The 24,599-nt window shown below is 36.0% G+C and overlaps 1 protein-coding gene across 7 annotated transcripts in view; it reads right to left on the bottom strand.

The window, feature by feature from the left end:
- Cobll1 (cordon-bleu WH2 repeat protein like 1) overlaps positions 1 to 24,599 on the bottom strand; it is a 131,202-nt gene that overhangs the window by 25,492 nt on the left and 81,111 nt on the right. For 5 of the 7 annotated variants that reach the window (XM_048345307.1, XM_048345310.1, XM_048345311.1 and 2 more), the window contains exons 4-8: positions 17,852 to 18,053; positions 15,890 to 16,118; positions 14,706 to 14,744; positions 10,354 to 10,451; positions 10,007 to 10,243 (exon numbers count right to left, since the gene is read on the bottom strand). In XM_048345307.1, the coding sequence (XP_048201264.1) occupies positions 10,007 to 10,243; positions 10,354 to 10,451; positions 14,706 to 14,744; positions 15,890 to 16,118; positions 17,852 to 18,053 (805 nt within the window). The remainder of the gene's footprint in view (positions 1 to 10,006; positions 10,244 to 10,353; positions 10,452 to 14,705; positions 14,745 to 15,889; positions 16,119 to 17,851; positions 18,054 to 24,599) is intronic. The other 2 variants (XM_048345308.1, XM_048345312.1) reach the window with 1 other exon arrangement.

Raw genomic sequence — 24,599 nt, 5'->3', positions numbered from 1 at the left:
TAGTATGTGTAGTGTGTGTGTGTGTGTGTGTGTGTGTGTGTGTGTGCACGTGCGTGCTGGTCCTGGGCTTGAACTCACAGTCTGGGCTCTGTCCCTGAGCTTTTTGTATTCAAGGCTAGCACTCTACTACTTAGACCATGGCTACATTTTTGGCTTTTTACAAAAATTTAATTTTATTGTCAAGGTGATGTACAGAGATGTTGCAGTTACATACATAAGATAGTGAGTACATTTCTTTTCAAATTTGTTACCTCCTCCCTCATTTTCCTTCCTCCCTCCTTCCCTCCTCCCCAAACCCTGACCCCCATGTTATACAGTTAGTTTATAACATATTGTCTTGTAAGTATCACTGTAGGTAATTGAGATTAAAAGTTTCACAGATTTTCCTGCGTAGGCTTGCTTTGAACTTCAATCCTCAGATCTCAGCTGCCTAAGTAGCAAGGGTTATAAATGTGAGCCATTGTAGTATATTTAGTATGTCATTGTAGTATGTTTAGTATGTACTATGTTTAGCAGTTGATGGAAGAATTCTAAAACCATATAATTGTCTGGTTTAAAAATGCATTATTTGTATATGATGTCATTTGTTATTCTCCAGTTCAGAAGTTTCTCCTAAGCACATCTTCATCAACCTTTTTGTCTTTATAGTAATACTCATTTACTTGTGATTATTCTTGTGTGACAATCAGGAGTTGAGGAAGAAAGATGTCAGTTATTAAATGTTTAATGTTGCAATTATATTTTAGATTTCAGAAATCCTCAGAGGAGGAATATGCCTCACATGCTGGTTACTACAAAGCCAAGGTCTGCAGAACAAAGCTCTTTCATGTGTTAAAGGCCAAATTGAGAAGATAACCAGATAAATAATTTTACAACACTAGTGCTGGAAAAGACTTTGGAAAATTTAGACCTTATTTTACAGAGAAGGAAAACAAGCCATGTGAAAAGTTCAATGAACAACAATAACACGAAAAATCAAAGTACTTCAATCACTACTGCTAAATGAAATCTGGCCTAAGCTTCCACTGCCACAGTATACTTGCTTCACAGCCCTTCTCTCAGCAAAAGGGGAAAGAATGCAAATTTTATCCCTGTTTTATAAACTTGAAAAGTGTATTTCTCTTCGTGAGGAAAGCTATGTTTTCAGTACTTTAAGGTAACAACCAACTCTTATTACTGGTAATCCCTTGCTTTTCACATGTTTACACCAAAAGATGAGGGCCTAGCCAGTAGTTTAGTGTGTCTTAGATTTAGGAAAAGAAAGAAAAACAGATGAACCAGAAGAAAGCACAGCTGAAGATTATAAAGAAAAAAATATGGGATGGCGGAAACATGGTTTGCTGTGAACCATAGTGATCAGGATAGAATTGTTTCTAGAGTCACATTAGGAAACTATGACATGCCTACAATTTAAGTGATCTATACAGGAGTAAATAAGCAATGAAGAGACTAACCCAGGACTACTGCAATTCATGTCAGAAAGAGAACCACAGATTTATAGCAGGACTTTTCCAAATGACCTCCCTAAAAGCTTTTCACCATGCCTCAAGGAAAGAAGCTGCTGCTTTCTGCCCTGGTTTCTATTAACACATGGCTGTTTACCAAAGAAAAACAAGGCCACTCATAGGTTACACACACCACAGTGGGAGAGGGGCTACATGAACTTCATCCAATGAGGATGGGGCAAGTTGGCTCCAATCCCTCCCACATTCCAGACATTCAATGCTCTCTTGAGAGCTCCTTCTTTCTCTTCACACATATTCACAACCTTTGCAAATTGATAGATTATAGAGAATTAATCACTAATTCCACAGATGCCCATTTGTGCTTTGAAATTATTTTTTAATTTAAAACTTTATAATGAGCATAGTTCTTTACTTCTAGGTCAGAAATAAAACTGGCCAAGATCTAAACTTCTGACACATAAGACTTGAGTGGTTTAAATGAGTAACATTCTTAGAACATTGTCTGGAATATCAATTTACAAATCATTCACCAATGCAGAAGTGAATGAAGCTCATGATTACCACAATTACCAAGTATACATTATATCTGGGAAAGATTAAACATGGTACTCTGACATCACATTTGTCTTTTGAGTGAAACTAGTCATGTTTTAGGAAGTAAAGAGTTGTATTCTGTATATCAAACTGCAAATGTCATGGCAACTATTGTTCCTAGGCAATTTAGAATTATGTATGTGGTCCACTCTACATAAAATAAGAGAAGGATAATAAAATGTTATGACATAACCTGGATTTCAAAGAAAACTAAAATATCATAAATAGATATTTCATTACAACACAGGAGTACAGCCTTAATTATTCTGTGTAAAGTAACTAGGTATAAAATTCATTATGTAAAATAACAACAAAAATACATACTTACTGAATTTATAAATAAATGACAATATAGCATCTGTTTGTAAATCATAGGATGGAGGGGAAAAGAAAAAATTGGGTAAAAGTAAATGGAAAACATTCCAAAAAATTAAGTCATTTATTTAAAAAATAATATTCCAGATATCAAATTTCACTTGCACAATACTACATGGCAAAACCTCTCAATTTCTCAAATTTTGAGTATTTCTCTAGAGAAAAATGAAATATAAGATCCAGTGAAATGCCCAGTAGTGTGTTTCCAGTCAGTCATAAGCCAACATACCAAAGAAATCGTGTAACATATAGCAGCCAGGGCACAGGGTGTACATGTAATTTACACCAAATATGACAAATGAAAAAATTTTTCGCTGGGGATATGGCCTAGTGGCAAGAGCGCTTGCCTCTTATACTTGAAGCCCTGGGTTCGATTCCCCAGCACCACATATACATAAATGGCCAGAAGTGGCGCTGTGACTCAAATGGCAGAGTGCTAGCCTTGAGCAAGGAGAAGCCAGGGACAGCGCTCTGACCCTGAGTCCAAAGCCCAGGACTGTCAAAAAAAAAAAAAAAGAAAAAATTATTTTTGGGGCTGGGGATATGGCCTAGTGGCAAGAGTGCTTGCCTCGTATACATGAGGCCCTGGGTTCAATTCCCCAGCACCACATATACAGAAAATGGCCAGAAGGGGCGCTGTGGCTCAAGTGGCAGAGTGTTAGCCTTGAGCAAAAAGAAGCCAGGGACAGTGCTCAGGCCCTGAGCCCAGGTCCCAGGACTGGCCAAAAAAAAAAAAAAAAAAAAAAGAAAAAATTTTTCACTGGTTCTGTGAATCCTATGGTTTTAGATTGCTCAGAAAATATCCTCAACTCCTTTACTTCGTTTTCAGCTGCTGAAACAGGTTTGTTAGCCTAATTTTTATGTAAGACTGGAATATCCTTTCATTAAATGAGTTATTCAAAAGCATTAGACACTGTACAGAAGATAGACTACTGAACTCTGTTACAATCTCAGGACTCCAAATCACTTTTAAGTCAATATTACTGCATTTTTCACTTCCCATTTCACAACTGCCAATCTTATTTTATATAATGATACATATTTTATATAGAAAAATATGTGACATGGTTCCTGTAAATAACAACACAAGCCAAGTGCCATGTATTTTGCTGTACTAAAGGCATTTCAAACTCCACACTTCAGGACAAAATGCTAAAAAAAATTCTAATTGGAATGTTTTCTTTTCCAAATGAATATAATTGTAGAAGGTATTACATTTGCCTTTGTAGAGGAAATGGAGGATGGAAAATGTATGAGTACAGAAAACTCTAGGGACACACAAAAAAGCGAAATCATTGACAGGGAAATATATCTCCTATAAATTCTATTGTGTGTGTCTGTGTCTGTGTGTATGTGTGTATTTTGTGAAATCTATTCTTTATATGGAGAAAATATTTGATGAGTAAATATTCCAATAAAAGTTAGAATACATTATTTTGTTAATGTGGATCTTTAGTGAGATTTCTTTGGAAACTAAAACATCAGTTGTCAACACTAGCTCAAAAATGCAACATTTAGCAATGAGAATAATTTCAGTATGAGCTCAAAAATCTCAATTTCAAAAGTTCTAATTTGCCAATATTGAGAAATGTCCTAGAAAAATGAGGAAAAATATTAACTATAGTCAGACAAAAGTATAAAAGAGAATTGTCAACAAATTTCCCCAGGATACAGAAAAACTGACTTCTCTCTCAGTTTGACTTAAGGCCAGCACATCAGTGGTTACTTAACATCAAAATAAAACTCAAAATGAATGAAGTTGCAAATCTTAAATCACTTTGTCTTGAGAATTACTAATATGCATCTCTGTAGCTCTATTTTCTATCACTTTGCTCATACAAATGGAATTTTCTATCATAATATAAGTATTTCTAATATTTGTCCTTTTTATAGGATGCTTGGGGGGGTGGAGTGCAGAATAATTAGAATGTACTTCTGTTAAACAGCGCACTCTTGTGGTTTATTTTGCATCACAGAAAACAAAATTTAAAAAATAAAAGTTAATCAGAAAATCCTTTGTAAGTTTATCAAAATGCTTATCATCATAGGATTGAGAGATAAAAAGTCATGGTACATCAAATGCCATACTCCTATGCAATCTTCAAAATGGGTCAGTTCTTTGTACACTGATAAAAATAGTCAAACATCTGGGAAAAGAGGTTTTGTGAGGACTGGCTTGAAAACATTGTTTATGGAAAGGTATACAAAAATCCATTAACAGTAGTTGCCTCTGTGCAGAAGAATTTGGTTTGTGGGCAGAAGAAAGGGAAAATTCTCTGCATTCTTCTGATAAATGGAATTAAGTAAACATACAACAGTATGTGAATATACTACCAATAAAATACTGTACACAACACACTAAATTTTAAAAGGTACAAAAAACAAATTCAGAGAAAACTACATTGGATTTTGTGCTGGAATCTTCAGAAAATTCTTCATTAGGCAGGTAAAGAACAGAAATCAGATGACAAGGAAAGTAGGAATAAAGAGAAAGGTGGGTTTCTTTTTCCATTTTAATTGGTAAAAAGGCAGATCACATATGCAGCAATAAGTCTAAGCTAGTTAAGTATCCTGAAAATGAGGAAATAAGAGTTAAAAAATTATAACCTGTTTGTAGAGGAACTTGAAACGAAACTTATAGCTGACTAAAGTTACTGAACTTGGAAGTGATAATTAAGAAATACAAATGTGCCAACTTGCCACACTGAGAGCATTCTGAAGACAAGTTAAACACTGGTTCTCTTCTTAACACTGTGCCATGGCTTTCTGTAGGATGACTTCAACAAAGAGAAGAAAGACACTATGAAGAGAGACTAAATGAAGGACTGGTCTCTAAGTAGGTGTGAAAAGAATAAGAAATAAACACCAAAGATAATCTTGGGTTTTTAAGCTTGGGAGAAAATGAATTAGGCAGGTTTAATTGTTTTAATTAAAAATTTTATTATCATAAAGAGTTTCATTATAAAATTCTCATACTCATATATCAGATACTATGGTCAAATCAATCCTATCTGCTTTCTTTCTTAAGGGGATTAGTTTTATTGAGAGGGTGAATAACATGTATTTATTATTGACTGTTCTACAATATACACTTTTACAAAAATGAAAACTCATCCTCTTTTCTTAGTTTGGCCAGATTGTGTCATGCTCAGTGAAATCAAAGCTGGTGTTATCTTTGCACAAAATTCAGGAAGATGTCCTGAGGAAGGGTTGTTTTTAACTACGCTGACTTCTAAGTAATGATGAATCAATGCATAACCATGAGTTCAAAGGACAGTGAGAAGAACATTAGGAATGGAAACTATAAAACTGGCATATTATAAATATTCTAAGAGCAACACAAACTTATCTTGCATGGCTTTGAAAGCCAGAAATCCAAAATCAAAGTTTTCACAGGGCCATGTTATCCTACAAGAGAACATACCTACCCCAGCTTCTGGTGGTGCCGGCATTGTTTGGATGTGCAGAGGGAACCAAGCTGTGCCATATTCAACACAGAGCTCTCAGGTGCCTCCATGTTTGTGAATTCTCTTCTTAGAAAGAAACTTATTAGATTTGAAACCAACATAAAAACCAGGTGATCATATCTCCAAGCTTAACTATCCCCACCAAAAGTATTTGTAAGTAAGGCCTTATTTCTATCTATTGGAAGTTAAGACCTGGACCTTTCTCTTATGGAGACATTGTTCAAATCATTATAGTTGAAAAGCATCAGCACATAAACTCAAAGAAAGAGTAAATGTCTTCTCAAAGAGTGAAACAAATACAAGTAAGATAATAGATTTTGGTACCTGTAGTGTAGAAAATGTGCAAAGAAAGTAGAAGCAATATATTTTTTTAAATGAAGGTCTAAGAACAGTATTTCTGGTTGCTGGTGGCTCATGCCTAATAATTCTAGCTACTCAGGAGGCTGAGATCTGAAGATTGCAGTTTGAAACCAGCCCAGTCAGGAAAGTCCATGAGACTCTACTATCCAATTAACCAGCAAAAAGCTAGAAGCAGAGTAGCTCAAGTGGAGGTGTACCAACCTTCAGTGAGAAATGTAAGAGACAGTGCCCAGACCCTGAGGTCAAGACCTAGTACTGGAATAGAAAAATAAAATAAAATAAAAAGATCAAGGAATAGAACAAAATCAACACTAAATCACATCATATATGGCCACAAATTAAGGAAACAAGTGCTGATATGCATGGGAAATCATAAATTGTGTGTGTGTGTGTGTGTGAAATACAACCATAGAATAATTATTAGGAATTCTGTAGTGAATAAATAAGTAGTGATCCTTTAGCTTCTCTAGGGGAAAACAAATAATTCTGGGTTTTGCTGCACAACACATCAAAGAACTACCCAGATGTCCAGATCAAAAGGAAAAATAATTAGAAAATTGCATAAAGATGTTCAGCTTGCCAAAGGCAACATACAAAAAAAATTGCTTAACACAGGGGCACCAACTGGTCATAGGGCTGAGGGTGAGAATCAAAAGAAATAGCTTTCAGTGAGGTCATTGGCAGTCCAACCCAAAACTGGAAGCAGGAGACTATTAGAAAGGCAACCTAGACCTCTTTCCAGAATCAAGTACAAAGGAAGGTTACCAAGAAGGAATGAGGACAGCTAAAAGACAGATTTGCAAGCAGAGAGTAAGATTGATTCCTCCTACAGAAAGAGATAGTTGGGTAGCTACTAGTAAGAATAATAATTACTATGTAGTATTACTATGTAGCAGTATTGTAATTAAAAACAAAATGCTACTTTCTTCTATGAAGACATTTAAAGGGGCCATAGCATGGAAAGAACATCTCTGGAACCTGACCTCACCTCTACTTTCCTTGTTTAGTTTCAGTCTAATCCTTGCTCATGCCCAGGCATGTGGAATCTCTGACCTGAGTAATGCACATTCACCTGTACTAAGACAGAACTGAATTATTGACTCAGGGTCAAGACTACCCAACAACCAAGCAGATACCCCATAATACTTTGTCACCATTCTACCATTTAAAAAATACAATTCTGGGGCTGGGGATATGGCCTATTGGCAAGAGCGCTTGCCTCGTATACTTGAAGCCCTGGGTTCGATTCCTCAGCACCACATATACAGAAAATGGCCAGAAGTGGCGCTGTGACTCAAATGGCAGAGTGCTAGCCTTGAGCAAAAAAAAGCCAGGGACAGTCTGTGCTCAGGCCCTGAGTCCAAGGCCCAGGACTGGCAAAAAAAAAAAAAAAATTCTGCCTTATGAGCTATTTTGTGTGTGTGTGTGTGTGTGTGTGTGTGTGTGAGAGAGAGAGAGAGAGAGAGAGAGAGAGAGAGAGTGTGTGTCTGGGGCTTCAACTCAGGGCCTGGGCTCTATCCCTGAGCCCTTTTTGCTCAAGGCTAGTGCTCAACCACTTGAGCAACAACTCCACTTCTGGCTTGCGTGTCTCACAGACTTTACTGCATAGACTGCCTTTGAACCACAATCTTCCTATCTAAGCCTCCTGAGTAGCTAGGATTGAAGGCATGTGCTACCTGTGCAGAGTTTATTTATGAGATTTTATATCCTAAACTGAACATTTATGGTATTTAAAAATTTTAGGGGCTGGGAATATGGCCTAGTGGCAAGAGTGCTTGCTTCCTACACATGAGGCTCTCGGTTCGATTCCCCAGCACCACATATATGGAAAACGGCCAGAAGGGGTGCTGTGGCTCAGGTGGCCTTGAGCCGGAAGAAGCCAGGGATGGTGCTCAGGCCCTGAGTCCAAGGCCCAGGACTGGCCAAAAAAAAAATTTTTTTTAATACAATACAAATATACTTAGTATCTAGTTTTCTAAGCAACTTCTAAAGTTGAATATTTTTTAAAAATTCATTTCTTGCCAGGGATCACCAGTGGCTCCTGCCTATAACACTAGCAGCTCAGGAGGCTAAGATCTGAGGATTGGAGATCAAAGCCAGACTGGGCAGGAAAGTCCATGATACTCTTATCTCCAATTAACCATCACAAAACTGGAAGTGGTGCTGTGGCTCAAGTGGTAGAGCACTAAGCCTTGAGCTGAAGAGTTCGGGGACAGTGCTCAGACAGAGTTCAAGTCCCACGACCAAAAACAAACAAACATTTCTTACTTCTTGAGTAGTTCCTTTTATTTTTAAAAGAGGTACTGAGATTTGAACTCTGGACAATATCCTTTCTAGATAGGCATTTTACCATTTGAGCCATGCTCTTCTAGGTCAGTGCTACCTCACAGTTTCCAGATATGGCCTTGTATTTGAGCCCTAGGGCTAGATGTGGACTGGAATCACCTAATGAGTTGATTGGTACTAAAGTAGAAAATAATTTATGTATACATACGATAGTTAAAAGCTACTTTGAAACTGTAGTTCCTTTAAATAAAGGAACAGCACTGATATATGTACGTACGTATGTTTATATGTATGTACGATGGATGTGTATTGGGCACTTAGGAAGAGTTGATTTACTTGGGCATTTAATTCATTAAACTTCCAATAGGGAAATACAACCCTTCGATGAAATATATGGAGAACAAACAGTGACTCAAATATTATAGAAGAAATTTTGCTCTCATTGTCCTGTCTGGTAGCAAGCAATAGAACAGATGGACTCATACTCTGTCATATTTACTTAAAACTCATGTGTATTTCACATGCATGATGCCAGGAGTGTTCAGATATTTTAGGCATGAAGAACAGTTTTCAAATAGATTCACCCACAGAAAGGTAATGTTCAGGAAATTTTACTATTAGAGAGTTGTAATAATATTAAAATTTTGAGGAAACGACCACCTAGAACAATGCTTTCAAGAAAGGAGATTCCATATGTAATTGCATGATATTTTATATCATAGTTTTTTTTAATAAAATATCAATATACTAGCAAGACACCAACATTTCTTAGAGAGAGTCACAGTCAATTCAAGAGGACACAAGCAGTTAGAAATCCTGGAACATAACACAAAGAAAGACCAATGTTGCTGACTGGAAAAATTATTTTAGGTATTTATTATATTATTATTATTATATTAGGTAAAATTATATTAGATAAATTAAATTAGGTAAATTAGGTAATTTAGTAAATCAAGATTCTCTGTGGGCCATTTATTTGCTTGAATAAGAAATCTACTGTAGGGATCTGGCTTAGTGGTACAGTTTATGTAACATTCATGAAGCCCTGAGTTTGCCTCCTCAGTACCACATGAACAGAAAAAGTTGAAAGTGGTGTGGCTCAAATGGTAGAGTACTAGTCTTGAGCAAAAGAAGCTCAAGGACATTGCCCAGGTCCAGGATGGATGGAAGGAAGGAAGGAAGGAAGGAAGGAAGGAAGGAAGGAAGGAAGGAAGGAAGGAAGGAAGGAAGGGAGGGAAGGAAAAAAAAGAAATCTTTTGCAAACTGACATTCTTCTCTGAATGGCAGAACTATAGGTAGTTTTCACACTTTTTTTTCACAGTTCCAGTCTTATGGTGGCTACATCTGACTTCATCTTACGGCTACTAATTTTCTCAGGAATCTATGTGAAAAATGACATGTTGGTTAAAGGAAAAAAAATCAATTGTCAACCAAAAAATACAGAACAAACTAATGTACCTTCTCTGTTTCATCCACGCTTGTGGATTTCATCACACAGGACGCTGGCCTCTCCTGGATGTGTGCCAGGTCCTGGGGTGCACTCTGGGAGGCCGACATGGGAGGCAGTGGGGCGCGTCTCTTCTTGGGCGCATCCGATGGCAGGGTATTTGAAACATAGGGCTTGGAAAGGGTATTGGACCTCGTAAAAGATGGGCGGTGCTTATTTATGAGTGGTGTGGCCGGAGCACTGGCAGTCTAATGCAGAATTAAAAGGTAATGCTCATATGTAATTTTAAGCTAAAATGCAGTTACAATTTTTTTTAAGATTTAAAGTCTAAAAAACGCTACATGAAAAAAATACTTACTTGCTCCCTCTTTTTCTTACTGCGCTGAAAAAAGCTGAAAAAACCTTTACTTTCTTTTTCCTTCATGATGTCTAAGTTTTGTGGTATTTGACAGGACTCTGAAAAGGAAGACATGCGAATTATTTTTGTTTGCAGGACAGCTTATTTGTTTGTAGAGTGTCCTTTTCCTTACCCTTTAAAAATGTATCTAATGATAACAGTCTATAGTCTGCAAAGGACTGTATCTCTCATTCAAAGCAACCAGCCAATATTGTTCCAGCAGAGGGAACAGAAGCTTGAAGAAACTGTAATATATAATCAGCACAAAAAAAATCACAGCTACAACACAAACTCAATACCTGCAACAATCTGTGTTACATAACTGCAACTTCTTCAGAAGTAAAAATAAAAAGATAATTCAAATAACTACGATCCAGGTGCTTGGGGCTTACATTGTAATCTTACTGAGGAGTCTAAAATCTGAAGGACCACAGTTTGAGGACAGCCAGGGCAGAAAAGTTTGCTCAATTCCATCTCCAAAGTAAGTAGCAAAAAGCCAGGGTTGGGGCATGGCTCAAGTGGAAGAACACCAGTTGGGTAAGCAACAATATTTTTTAGTTCAAACCCCAATACTTCCAACTGAAAGGGATTATAATGACCAACCCAACACTGTTGAGCACTCACAGTCCAGCATGCCCCTATTCCATTTTGTACTAAAAGCTACTGCTGGGGAATGATTTTCTGCTGGTTCTGAGAACAGTAAAATGGATGACATTGATCAAGATACATAGTATTCATAATCTGCTTTGTTAAGTGGCAACTCCTTTGTACAATTACCTAAAGATAATATAAAACAACATATATTCATACATACATATATATATATATATATAATGATGAATTTGAAACAAGTAGTCATTGCAGAGAGCAGCTGTCAATGTCGGCTAGGGTCATGGTTCACATGTACAGGAAACATCCTGAGATGTTTACTATCATAAAAATAATTCCATGTATGTAAACAGATCACTAATGTTTAATTCTACTCAATCATAGTGATACTAAAGTAATCCAGCCTCATTGTTTACCTGTGGGTCACATTAGAGAATAAGTCCATGAGTTTAAGAACTGGTGAAGGCAAAGGCAAAAAAACAAAACAAAACAAAACAAAACGCTTTCATCTAAGTGGACAAATAGTGGATCAGAGGACATTTTCTTTGTAGATTTATCTCAACTAATAATTAATGGAAGGTTTGAAATAGACTACTATCCTTTTATTCAACCCATAATTAAGAGGCAGACAATAAATATTGGTGGTTAGTAATATTACTATGTGTCTGCTCACAAAAATATAAGGTTTCTTTCTCTCTCCTTCCTTTCTTCCTTTCATTCTCTATCTCTCCCTCTGTCCCACTTCCCTCCTTCCTTCCTTCTTTCCCTCCCTCTCTCTCTCCCTTCCTCTTTTTCATTTTTTCTCTCTCTCATCTTTCTTTCTCTCTCTCTTTTCTTTCTTTCTTTCTTTCTTTCTCTGGCTTCACACAGACTCTTACCATGCACCCTAGACTGGACTTGAACTTCTAGACTCAAGTGATCAATCTTCCTCTATCTGTGTAACTGAGATTACAAAAAAGTACATCACCTTCCAGCTCTAGACCTAATAGTCTTTTTATAGGAATGAGAGGACAGTAAAAAATGAAGTGATATACCAGCAGAATTCTTGAGACAAGCTGAAAGACAATCAACCAGTTTCTTCAAAACATATATTGTACATTCAAAAATTGAAACAAAGATGGAATTTCCAAACACAACTTCTACAAAGGAATGTGAGATTTTCATAAGGGAATCACAATATAGTCTCAATGGCACTGGTAATAAAGCAATCTACATAAAAAACTTTAGCTAAAGCAGGAATGAACAGTAAATGCACATTCTTAATTTATTAAAAAATCTTTAAAAATTAAATATTTCATAACAATGTGGGACTACTCTAGCAAAGAAAAGCAGTTAACACCAATACATATATTAATGCAAGATGTTTCAAAAACATATTAAGTAAAATTTGTATTTCACAAATTAAAACTTCAATCTAATAATTTAAATATTAAAATTAGTAATATGAAGTTGCACAAGTTCAATAATGCTTAAACTAATCATGATTAAAGGTTAGTTTGAGGTTAAAGGGTTTTTTTTTCACACTCCCGATTTATTTATTAGAATATTCCTGTGAAGGAGAAATAATAATTTATTGTCCTGGGGCTTGTATTTTTCATTTGGGTTACCATGCCGGAGATAAAGAAGTATAAGTAGTGGTATTATTAACCCATTTCCCACGTCAGGGATCAGATGACCAGAGATTTGAATAACTTACATGAAGATATAAAGGCATTCAGTAGTTGAATTAAAACTAACATCCACATAAATTATATTTGTAATACCCATAAATTTTCCTGTTTATGTTGGTCTTTCATTTTAAGATATAATACTCAATTAAATGTATACAGTTGAGTTCACTAAAAACAGGTGGAAGATTCATACAGCAGCATTGTATAATAAATATTATAAGCAGAGTATTTCAAATAATGATTTCTAGGCACCTAGTCATCCTATCTTCACCTAAAGCAGTGTAAGAGTCATTTCAAGTCATAGTTACATCCTAACACACACAGTGGAAGACTTGAGCTTACTATGAAAAGCAAGTCAAATAGTATACTTTCCTCTTTCTAGAACAGGGAATAAAATTGATTGCATGCAAAGCCTTTGAATAATATCCAATCCAATAAAAGCAAGGAAATAAGAACATTTATAGCATAGGGGTCGACCTGGTAGATTACATCCTGACACTACCAAAACAACTTTAAAAATTTTTACTATTCCACTCTCTTATGATTCTGTTCACATTTAATCCTCTAGAAAAAAATAACAATATTTCTGTGGCTGGAAGGGATAGTAGAAATCAATGTAGTCAACAGCGTAAACACAAGGCTGAACATATTAAGACACTTGCTTAAGATAATGTCTGGTAGGGAGCAGGGAGTTTAGGAGCAAAGTTAATTAAAAGAAACAGAATGCTGTTTCTGGAAGAAACCTGAGAGTACTTTTTGTAATTTCTTTAGTATTAAGAGGTAAAATGCAAGATACAGACAGATAAAGGTATTTTCCCCATCAGCTTGCCAAGTTCACTAAACAGCACTGTGGTGTGAGAATTGACAAGCCAGATTTCTGATTCTTGGCTAGTATACACTTTAAGATTGTAAGAATTTTCAACTGTTTTAATTATGCTGGTCTTCATGAAAGTTACAGAAAGCAAACATACTACTATGTATATGAGGTGGCTTCTTGGAATTGAGAATGTCACGGTGCTTTTGGAAAGCTGAAAATAGTAATGAAAGAAAATTCCAATAAAACATAACATGTCGTTTATTAAGGTTTTTTTTTTAAAAAATAGGTAGTTATTATTAGAGTAATCAATTATCTGAGTCTATACATTTTAATGGAGAGAGACATTCAGAGTTTATTACTGGGCATTTTTAAATGAAGTTTTATTCCAAGAAAGTAATGCACACTCATTTAAAAACATTTGAAGAAACATTAAAAAGCCACCCATAGGCAGAAGACCCAAGAGTAGCCACTAATAAATTTTTTATGTATTTCTTTTCAGAAATTCTATTCAAAGGGTTTTTAAATATTGTGTTACATGTATACATGCTTTAAATGCTAATTTTTACATACTCATTTCCCATATTATCACAAAATATTCACAAAATTCACAAACAACTGAATGATGGTAAAAAGTCCTCTGATGAATATATAGTTACTTCAATGAATAATTGTTCAGTGGTAATTATCTGAGATCCCTCCATCTTAACACCAAACTACTAAAGAGCCTAGAAAAATCTTTTACTTTGTAAGTAAGTAGTTTTCTCAAGCTTTTAGACTGGTTTACATCTGTCTTGATTTTTGTTGTTGTTGTTATGTGGTGATATATATATAGATATATATATACATATATATCATATGTATATCATATATATCACATAAATGTAGTTATATATATTAGTTGTTTCTGAAATAAGGACTGCTATGTAGATTAGGCTTACCCTGAACTCATAATTTTCCCACCTCAGCCCCTGAAGTGATGAGATTACAAGCATGTGCCACCATGTCAAGCTCTAGGATGATATAACTTAAAAATATTTACTAAAATGAAAATTTTAAATTAAATTTAAAAATCAAAGAAAAAAATTATAAATTATTTTTAAGTCAAAATCTCTTACAAAATGTGTTAGTAATGTTAAAACAATAGGTGAAGTTAGAAGCTTGTTTTCAATTTGTCCCAGTTCAAGTTATAACAGTTTCTATTGATTTATATGACTTACCTTGTAAAGATGACTTACTGAAGGCAGAAACAGAAGTAGCTACAGCAGAGGAAGTAAAAAAGGGTAAATTGACTGTAAAGCTTATGCTTGTTCTTTTATAATGAAATATCATTGCATTGAAAAAGTGGTATTTGGATTAAATAATGCCATGTGGGTATGATCTCTGAAGCTCCCTAGAAAGAGAATATGTGAATTTTCTTCTTCACTAAACTTTTATTTACTTATTTATTTTGCCAGTCCTAGGGCTTGGACTCAAGGCCTGCGCACTGTCCCCGGCTTCCTTTTGCTCAAGGCTAGCACTCTAACCACTTGAGCCACAGTGCCACATCTGTCTTTTTCTGTTTATGTGGTGCTAAGGAATCGAACCCAGAGCTTCATACATGCAAGGCGAGCACTCTACTGCTAAGCCATATTCCCAGCCCTTTCACTAAACTTTTTTTCCTCCCAGTAGAAAAACAAAAAAGACTCATGTTGAATTAAAAATCCTTGATTTTGTTAGACATCATGGAAAAGTATCATTTGTGATCCCTAGTTGTAATGTATTCTATTATTTGTATAGTTTATATTTTTGGAAATAGACTCATATAGTTTACAAGCCAATTTATTTAGGTATTGACTGAAGAAAAAACTGGGCAAGAAACTTCCAATTTTGAATGATAATTATGCCTCACACAAGTAAAGACTATGTATATGTAAACAACTCACACTTTAACAATATAAGTGAATGTACATGAAATTTTCATTTTGATTTGTTTAAAACAATGCTAGGCATAATGACACACTGTGTAATACAAACTACTTTAGGATGCTGAGGCAGCAGGATCCCTTGAGTTCTGAAGTTCAACTCCAGAATAGATGAGTACATAATGAGATCCCCCATGTCCAAAACAAAAAAGAAATCATAGGTATCAAAACATCAAATACCAATTGATGATAGATAAAAAGACAAGTTTCCTTCCAAATTCAATAACTAAAATCAAACTACATTTTATATTTCTCTTGATTTATTTTTTACATTTAATTTTTCTTCTTTATTCCCAATAATATATCTGTATTCCTATCTATGTACAAGATCAATTAACTTGCCATTATGAATTTGAGAACACCCATTTACAAATACAATGCACACATCTATACATGTACATACTTTCTGTCAAACAGGCAAAGCAGAAAGTATAACTAACCTCTGCTGACATCCATGGCATATAATTCTCTCAGACCCAGATCATTAAGAGATTTCATCAGGTCCAGGGGCTCTTGAGATTGATGGTCTTTCAACAGCAGAGTATGTAATGGATCGAACTCACATTTGTCACATATGATAGGAAGAAGTTCTTGAAGTGGTGTGTGTGGGCCAACTCTCACTATGGTCTTCTGTGTTTTCTTAAAGTTGATCACTACCCTCACAGTTTTCTGGAATAAGGATTAAAGCCATAGTTAAACCACTGTGCTGTGTAAGCATCATGCGCTAATCAGCTGCTTCATGAGCACCCTATGACATCATGTACTTTCTACAATGATGGCTACAGTCATGAGTCAATCTACAGTCACGTACACAGAAAATATCTCCCCTGTTTTGTTGTTAAATTCTTTATCATATCAAGGGTTGTGAACTCAAGATTGTTTAAAAATCAAATATTTCTTGCTTGAATTCACAATCCTGGATATTAAAATAATAAGTAGATTTAAATACCAAAATGAATAAAAGGCCTCATATCTAATACTAATAATGTTTTTACTTTTTAAAAATATTTACTTCAAAATTAACAAACATGCATGATCATTTCCCTAGTTTTATTCTATCTTTCAGTTGAGGAATATTTCTTACTTGAATGTTTTGTCAGTAGCCTCAATGAATAAACAGCTATTTTGGAAAACCACTAAAATTATTTTGTTCTATGTAAAACATGATAAATGATAAAGAGCTTAGCATTTTGCCATAGTAAATTATCAAAGATATAAACAGTAGCCATGGTGTTAGCCTTCGTTATTATCATTACTGTTTTGGTTAATTTAAATACAATATGAAGAGTATTAATGTTTTCTTTATTTAAATACCTAATATTAATAACTCCAAAAATTACCAGAAATATTTTACATATCTCATATGTTGATGTAATTGAATTGGATTTTGTAAATAAGCAAAATATATCAATAAAAGTCCACAGTTCCAGATTCTTAAAGACATTTATTCATAAAACTAAAAATCCATAATTTGTAGATGATCCCCTTAACTATGGGGATATCTACAAATCACAGCGTAAGTAAAACTACTTCCATCTGAATAAATAGTGGATGTACAATAAATACAAAGTTTGACAGAAGGAAACTCAGTGTCTTAATATTTACTGTTCAATCATATGTCACAACAAATGTTGTACTACACAGTTACTGTCAGTATCTTTATGAAGAGCTTCATATGATGCAGAAAATATGAGAATATATGTATTCAAGTCATACATGTGTGCAAACTAACCATTTAAACAAATTTTTATTTATTTAAAGAAGTGAAACAATTGTTGGTGTTCACAATAGAAGAGTATTTCTTGAAAATCATAATCATAGCATGGATTAGGGACTATTATGTTAGCTTAGGGATAGAATGCTTTCTGGGAATACATGAAGCCCTGGCTTAGGAGCCCAATATTGAGGAGGGTAGAGAAAGCTGATTCCACTACAATCACTGAGGTTAAATTTTTGTATTAAAATTCGCATATCAAAGAAACCTGAGTCACTGTGTAGCTCAAGTAACTGTAATTTAACTGTTAATGGTAGAGTGGTCACTTACCAAAGGGATAAAATCCAAAATATTACTTGAAGTCTCATATTTTTATTGGAAGAATCTAAAATATTTCTTTGAATTACTTTTAACGCATGAGTCTAAAATACTATACATTCCTAATTGTCAGAGCCTGGTACTGTTATATTAATGACTTGATATCTAAAGTAGCTCTTCAATTTTAGTTGATCCGAGGGCAACAGTGAGCTAAATTTTAAACAAAGTGGCCTAAGCAAACATGATAACTCTAGTCAGAGAAAATCTGGACATGAAGTCAAATTGTAGTTCATGTATAATGAGCTGCAGGATCAAAAATAAACTTAATGAGTTAGTTGTTAGATATCAAAATCTATAATAGAATCCTTACCTCTGGTATTAAAGGTGTAGGTTTCTTCTTATCCAAATTTTTTGGCTTTAAAATGACCTTCTCCACCTCCAATATTCCTATTGGTGTGTTGGGCTTAAATTTAATGTGATTCTGGTCAGCCGACAGCAGATCAATTGTGTAGCTTGAGGGATTTAAGTGATACTGTGCACAGAGGAATATCAGCAAGTCCATCATTGGTTTACTGAAAGACACAAGTAAAGATGAAAACAAGGGACCATAAAAGAATCAAATTCATCGCTAAACTTACTGCTTTGAGACTTATTCTGCAGTCCTTGTCTTCAATAGATACAGCAAGACAAGAAAACCAAAATGTTAGAAGTAGAGCTGTGGTTTAAGTAGTAGAAAACTACTAGCTTCAAGCATAAGAGCTAGGGACAGTGCAAAGGCCCTAAGTACAAGCACCAGGACAAGCAGGCAAACACACACACACACACACACACACACACACACACACACACACACACTCATCATCATCATCTAATGACAAAATCAGTTCTCTACTTATTTCTCCTTCAACTGGAAAATATAAATAATATCAGTAAAATGTAAAATAGTACCAGTAAAAATAACTTTTCTAATTTATTTTTCTTTCTGACTCTCAACCCCCTTTTGGAGACAGGGTCTCTCTATGTCTGAGAACTTGCTAGATGGAGGATGAGCGGGCTCATCCTCTTGCCTCAGCCTCCAGAGTGCTGGGATTACAACTGTGCCATGCTCCACTGATTCTCCAGTTGTTTGAGTAGAGAAAATGAACCTACCTAGTGGCTTTCTTAGGAATCTGGGAAAGAAACAAGACTAGAAAATGATGCTTGCACAAATGATGCTCACACAAATACCATACACCTGTGTGCATACAGCACTTCATCCCACGCTCCGAAGTGCAGCTTTTAATTTGCAGCCTCTGCAAACTAGTTCTGCCACAGAAGTCATCTCCCAGCAGGCTGGGAAAGAAACAGTTATTTAGCCTGAGGTCAAACAACAACTTATGTTTATTTTCATCCCATGGGTTCAACCCAGTCTCACCCTCACATTCTGTGGTTACTAGTTACTAAGTCATCCCAATGCAATCACAAAATGATGCTTTTTTTCTATTTTCTATTGCTTTTTTGTCAGTACTAGGATTTGAACATAGGGCCTCATGCCTACTAGCCAAACACTCTACTATTTGAGCCAAGCCCACTGCCCTTTTTAAAAGTTACTTTAGATATGAGGCCTTTGTTCATTGTATGGCCAGTAAAGATCTTTAACCAATCTGTGGGCTTTCTGTTTATCTTGCTAGCTATGTCCTTTGCCCTGCAGAAGCTCTGCAGTTCGATGCAGTTCCATTTGTCCAACCTTTCTTTGATTTGTAGCATTTCTGGGTCTTTGTTAAGAAAATTCCATCCTGTGCCAAGGAGCCCAAGTGTTTCTCCGACTCCTTCTTTTAGTGTTTTCAGGGTATCTGTTTTAATTTCAAGGTCTTTGATCCATTTGGAATTGATTTTGGTGCAGGGTGATATATAAGGATCTAGTTTTAGTTTGTTGCAGGTGTTGAACCAGTTTTGCCAGCACCATTTGTTAAAGAGGCCATCTTTCTTCCATCCTATTTTTTTTAGCTCCTTTATCAAAGATTAAGTAGGCATAATTCTGTGGGTTCATTTCTGGGTCTTCAATTCTGTTCCATTGGTCTTCAGGCCTGTTCCGGTGCCAATACCAAGCTGTTTTTTTACTACTGTAGCTTTATAATACAGCTTGAAGTTGGGTATTGTAATTCCTCCAGCACTGTTCTTTCTGCTTAGGATTGTTTTTGCTATTCTAGGTCTTTTATTGTTCCATATGAATTTCTGGATTGCTTCCTCTACTTCATTAAAAAAATGGTGTTGGGATATTAATGGGTATTGCATTGAATTTGTAGATAGCCTTTGGCAATATTGCCATTTTGACTATATTAATCCTCCCAATCCAGGAGCATGGGAGGTTTTTCCATTTCTTTAGTTCTGCCTTAATTTTGTTTTTCATGTTTTTAAAGTTCTCATCATAGAGGTCTTTCACTTCTTTGGTTAAGGTTGTTCCTAGGTATTTTATGTTTTTTGAGGCTACTGCAAAAGAAGTTGCTTTCCTGATTTTGCCCTCAGTCTTCAGGTCATTAGCATGTAGAAAGGCCGTTGATATTTGAGGCTTTATTTTATATCCTGCTACTTTGCCAAAGTTTGGATCAGCTGTAGTAGCTTGGGAGCAGAGTCTATGGGGTTCTTTAGCTACAGGATCATGTCATCTGCAAAGAGAGGAAGTTTAACTTCACCTTTTCCTATTTGGATCCCCTTTATATTTTCTTCTTGCCTAATTGCTCTGGCTAGGATATCTAGTACTATATTGAAGAGGAGGGGAGAGAGAGGACATCCCTGTCTTGCTCCTGATTTGAAAAGGAATGGCTTTAGCTTTTCACCGTTTAGAATTATGCTTGTTGTTGGTTTGTCATAGACTGCCTTTATTATATACAGGAGTGTTCCCAGGAATCCCAATTTTTCCAGGGCTTTTATCATAAATGGGTGCTGGATTTTATCGAACGCCTTTTCCACATCTAGAGATATAACCATGTGATTCTTTACCTTGCTCTGGTTGATGTGGTGGATTACATTAATTGACTTGCATATAACTAAAAAAATTAAATTCTTCCAAACCATAACCGCAAAGAACCAACAACCCCCTCAACAAGTGGGCTAAAGGCTTAAAAAGAGACTTCTCTGAAGAGGAAATGAGAATGGCCAAGAGACATATGAAAAAGTGCTCTACATCACTGGCCATAAAAGAAATGCAAATCAAGACAACACTGAGATTCCACTTCACCGGAGGAAGAATGTCCTTTATCAAGAAAACTAACAATAATAAATGTTAGAGGGGATGTGGCCAAAAGGGAACCCTACTTCATTGTTGGTGGGAATGTAAACTGGTTCAGCCACTGTGGAAAACGGTATGGAGATTCCTCAGAAGGCTAAACATAGAACTCCCCTATGACTCAGTAGCCTCACTTTTGGGCATCTACCCAAAAGACCACAAACAAGAACACACTAAAGCCACCAGCACAACAATGTTCATTGCAGCACAATTTGACATAGCTAAAATATGGAACCAACCCAGATGCCCCTCAGTAGATGAATGGATCAGGGAAATGTGGTACATATACACAATGGAATTTTATTCCTCTATCAGAAAGAATGGCATTGCCCCATTTGTAAGGAAATGGAAGGACTTGGAAAAAATTATACTAAGTGAAGTGAGCCAGAGCCAAAGAAACATGGACTCTATGGTCTCCCTCATAGGGAATAACTGGCACAGGTTTAGGCCAGTCACAGCAGAGGATCACAAGAGCCTAAAAGCTATGCCCCTATGAATGCATAAGATAATGCTACGTAAAATGAACTCCATGTTATGGAAATGAGTGATATATCACTGTTGTAATTACTTTCAACATGCCATGTGAAACTGTAGCTTCTATTGTTGATGATCCTCTTGTATCCCCTTCCTGTGGTGTACCCACACTATCACTGTATCTTATCTCAGTATATTGGAAACTGTATATACTGGTATTAGAATTAGGGAAGTGAAAGGGAATATCAAAATCAAGAGACAAAGGATAAAAAGACAAACGACTCCAAAAGCAACACTTGCAAAACCATTTGGTGTAAACCAACTGAACAACTCACAGGGCAAGAGGGAAAGGGGGAGGGGGAATGAGGGAAGAGGTAACAAACAGTACAAGAAATGTACCCAAGGACTAACATATGAAACGGTAACCTCTCTGTACATCACTTTGACAATAAATAAGAAAAAAAGAAGTTACTTTACAGATAGGGTCTTGTTTTTATCCAGCACTGGCTGTCAATGTCAATAGCTATCTTCCTATCTCTGCCTCCCAAGTTGCTAGAATTAGAGGAGTATGCCGCGAAAGTGGTAGATTAATGATACTCCATGTCCCTCCTCCTTACTCACATCTAAGCAATATCTCAAGTACATACATCAGGAAGGGTTTCTGGCACCGTTTTCTTGTTTGTTTGTTTGTTTGTTTGTTTGTTTTTGGCCAGTCCTGGGCCTTGGACTCAGGGCCTGAGCACTGTCCCTGGCTTCTTCCCGCTCAAGGCTAGCACTCTGCCACTTGAGCCACAGCACCGCTTCTGGCCATTTTCTGTATATGTGGTGCTGGGGAATCGAACCTAGGGCCTCGTGTATCCGAGGCAGGCACTCTTGCCACTAGGCTATATCCCCAGCCCTGTTTGTTTGTTTTTTAAAGGCTAAACCACTCAGTTTAAAAAAATACTGCCTGGGTGCCAGTAGTTCACACTCAAGAGACTGAGCTCTGAGGATCACTGTTCAAAGCCAGCAAGGTCAGAAAAGTCTGTGAGACTCTTATCTCCAATAAATTACCAGAAAACCCAGAAGTGGAGCTGTGATTTAAGTGGTAGAGCACTAGCCTTGAACAAAAGAAACTCAGGGGCAGTGCCCAGGCACTGTGTTTTATCCTCAGGTCTGGCTAAATAAATAAATTCCAATAAAAGCTGTTCCTTAGAATACTCAGTCCCCAAATCCATTCCTTATAGGTTTGATGCAGATATAATAACATGTCTAGTAATTTGTCTAGTATTGCCCAAGTTCTAGCTTTGCAGAGTACATTTTAAATTTTACCCAGAAACTGACTTGTATCATGATTTAGGAAAGTTTGTATTTTTAGCATTATATTCCCCTCTAAGAGAGAAATCAGATGCCAGCATACTAACTCTAAATTTGGAAATGATGCTTTGCTCAATAGTAAATAAAGAAAAATTAAATAATGTCTAGGCAAATACAGTATAATGTAAAACAGGCTGAAAGACACCTTTCATTGTCTACCAATGGGCATCTGTTTGCGGCTGTCTCTGTGTAAATGGTGATGTGCACAGATCCTCTCTCATGGAAACATAAAGGCAAAAAGGGATAAAAGTAAAAAGATTAAAGCTTACAACTCAATACCTTTACTTTCTAAATATAGATGTTAAGAATCTCCACAAGAAATATAAATTAACAGGGTCAAATTCTTCATTATAATTCTGTCTTTTAGTTTCCTTTAGTTCCATTTTTGAGCCCCAGTTTTTCATCTTTTTCTATATAAGCACATAGATAATTAAGGAAAAAAATCCATTTCTAAAACAGAATAATTTATTCTATAGCCATTTAATGTGCCATTTGGTATTCTGTCAAACTCTTTTTAATTTATTAAGTAGTGTGGACTATTTGTTAAAACATTAAAATAGTTTATCACCTCAATTTGGTTATCTGTAATATATACATGGTACTAGATTTCATGGGGAAAGGTAGCACGCTGACTATAACTTCATCATGACCATTGAACTCAACAAAACCTAAAAATCTTCTAGTAAACATATCTCTCTTAAAGCTAACTGAAAACTGGAACTCCTTTGTAACACTGTTCCGCATTCTATAATTCTAGGTTCCATTCTTTATGGTAATTTGTGAATCCAATTTTGTACTAAAAACAGTCTTGTATTCTCAGGTAAGTGCAACGACCCTACAGTTCTGCCATCGGCACAAATACACATATGGGACCCCCATCTTTGAACACATACATATGCACATCTGTACACACATGCATATGCACACATATATTTAAAACTGCATATAAAATGGTATTTCAGATCTCTAGGATAAGAACTAAAGTGTCAAGGAGGGATGCTGGGGAAGTTAACTACCTGACAAAATACAAAATTTTCGTATCTACCTTTTTCTTTATACCAAATTTAACTACATGTAGAACAGGTACACAAACATAAGTTGTAATACTGGGATAAAAGAGAAATAAAAGAAATCCATATTTATCTAATAGCTTTCTGAAGTCATTGAATGTCCTGTATCTGTGCTATCCAATATGTTGGTCATTGAGCTGAAGGACTCATGAACTGAATTATTTAACTGTAGTTTAAATTCGCTCATGTGCAATGGGTGACTACCTAACTATACAGAACAGTTTCAGCTCATGGTTCTCTAAGTATGATGATGGACAGTAGGCTTAATATGTACCAGAAACTCAGTAGAAGCACAAGTTTTTAAGCCACAACCAACCCAGGACTGCTGAATCCAAATCTCAGGACCAGCAAGGTCACCTGTGCTTGGTGGAGCATTCTGATATATGCTGAAGTTTGCAAAACACATAGGTCAGGCAGAAAAAGAATAAACAAGCAAGATGCACAGAGCCTCACATGGGAATAAATGCAGTGGCAAGAAATATGTAAAGAACATTGGGAATGTTCCAGCGGTACAATGGCATGGCAGCAATCAGGAAGGAAACTACACTTGTCAACTCTGCTGGTAGTGGTAAGACCCTGAGGCAGGACTGTGCTTGTGGGCTTGAAAACAATACAAGCTGGTGAGGAGGTAGAACATTCAGCATAAAATCAGAATGATGATATCACTGAGTTCATGGCCTTTCCGGAGAAGACCTAAGATTTTTACAATGTGAGGATAGAAAGACCATGGATGGTCTGAGGAGTGATGTAGTCTACCTTACATTTTTAAAGGGTTATATCCAAAGTGCTGTATTCAGAGTAGCTTGGTGAAGAGGTTACAGGGTGATGGCAAAAATTCAGGTGGGAAGCCTGGTAGGGTTGGACAGGCCTACAATTCTGGCATTTGGGAGATTAGGGCAGGAAGATGGGATTTGAGAACAGATAAAGTAATGCTAAGATAACATGACTCAAAA

Source organism: Perognathus longimembris, chromosome 4 (genome assembly GCF_023159225.1).
Source record: "Perognathus longimembris pacificus isolate PPM17 chromosome 4, ASM2315922v1, whole genome shotgun sequence".
Lineage (NCBI taxonomy): Eukaryota > Metazoa > Chordata > Mammalia > Rodentia > Heteromyidae > Perognathus > Perognathus longimembris.
This window is presented reverse-complemented; position numbering and strand designations above follow the sequence as displayed.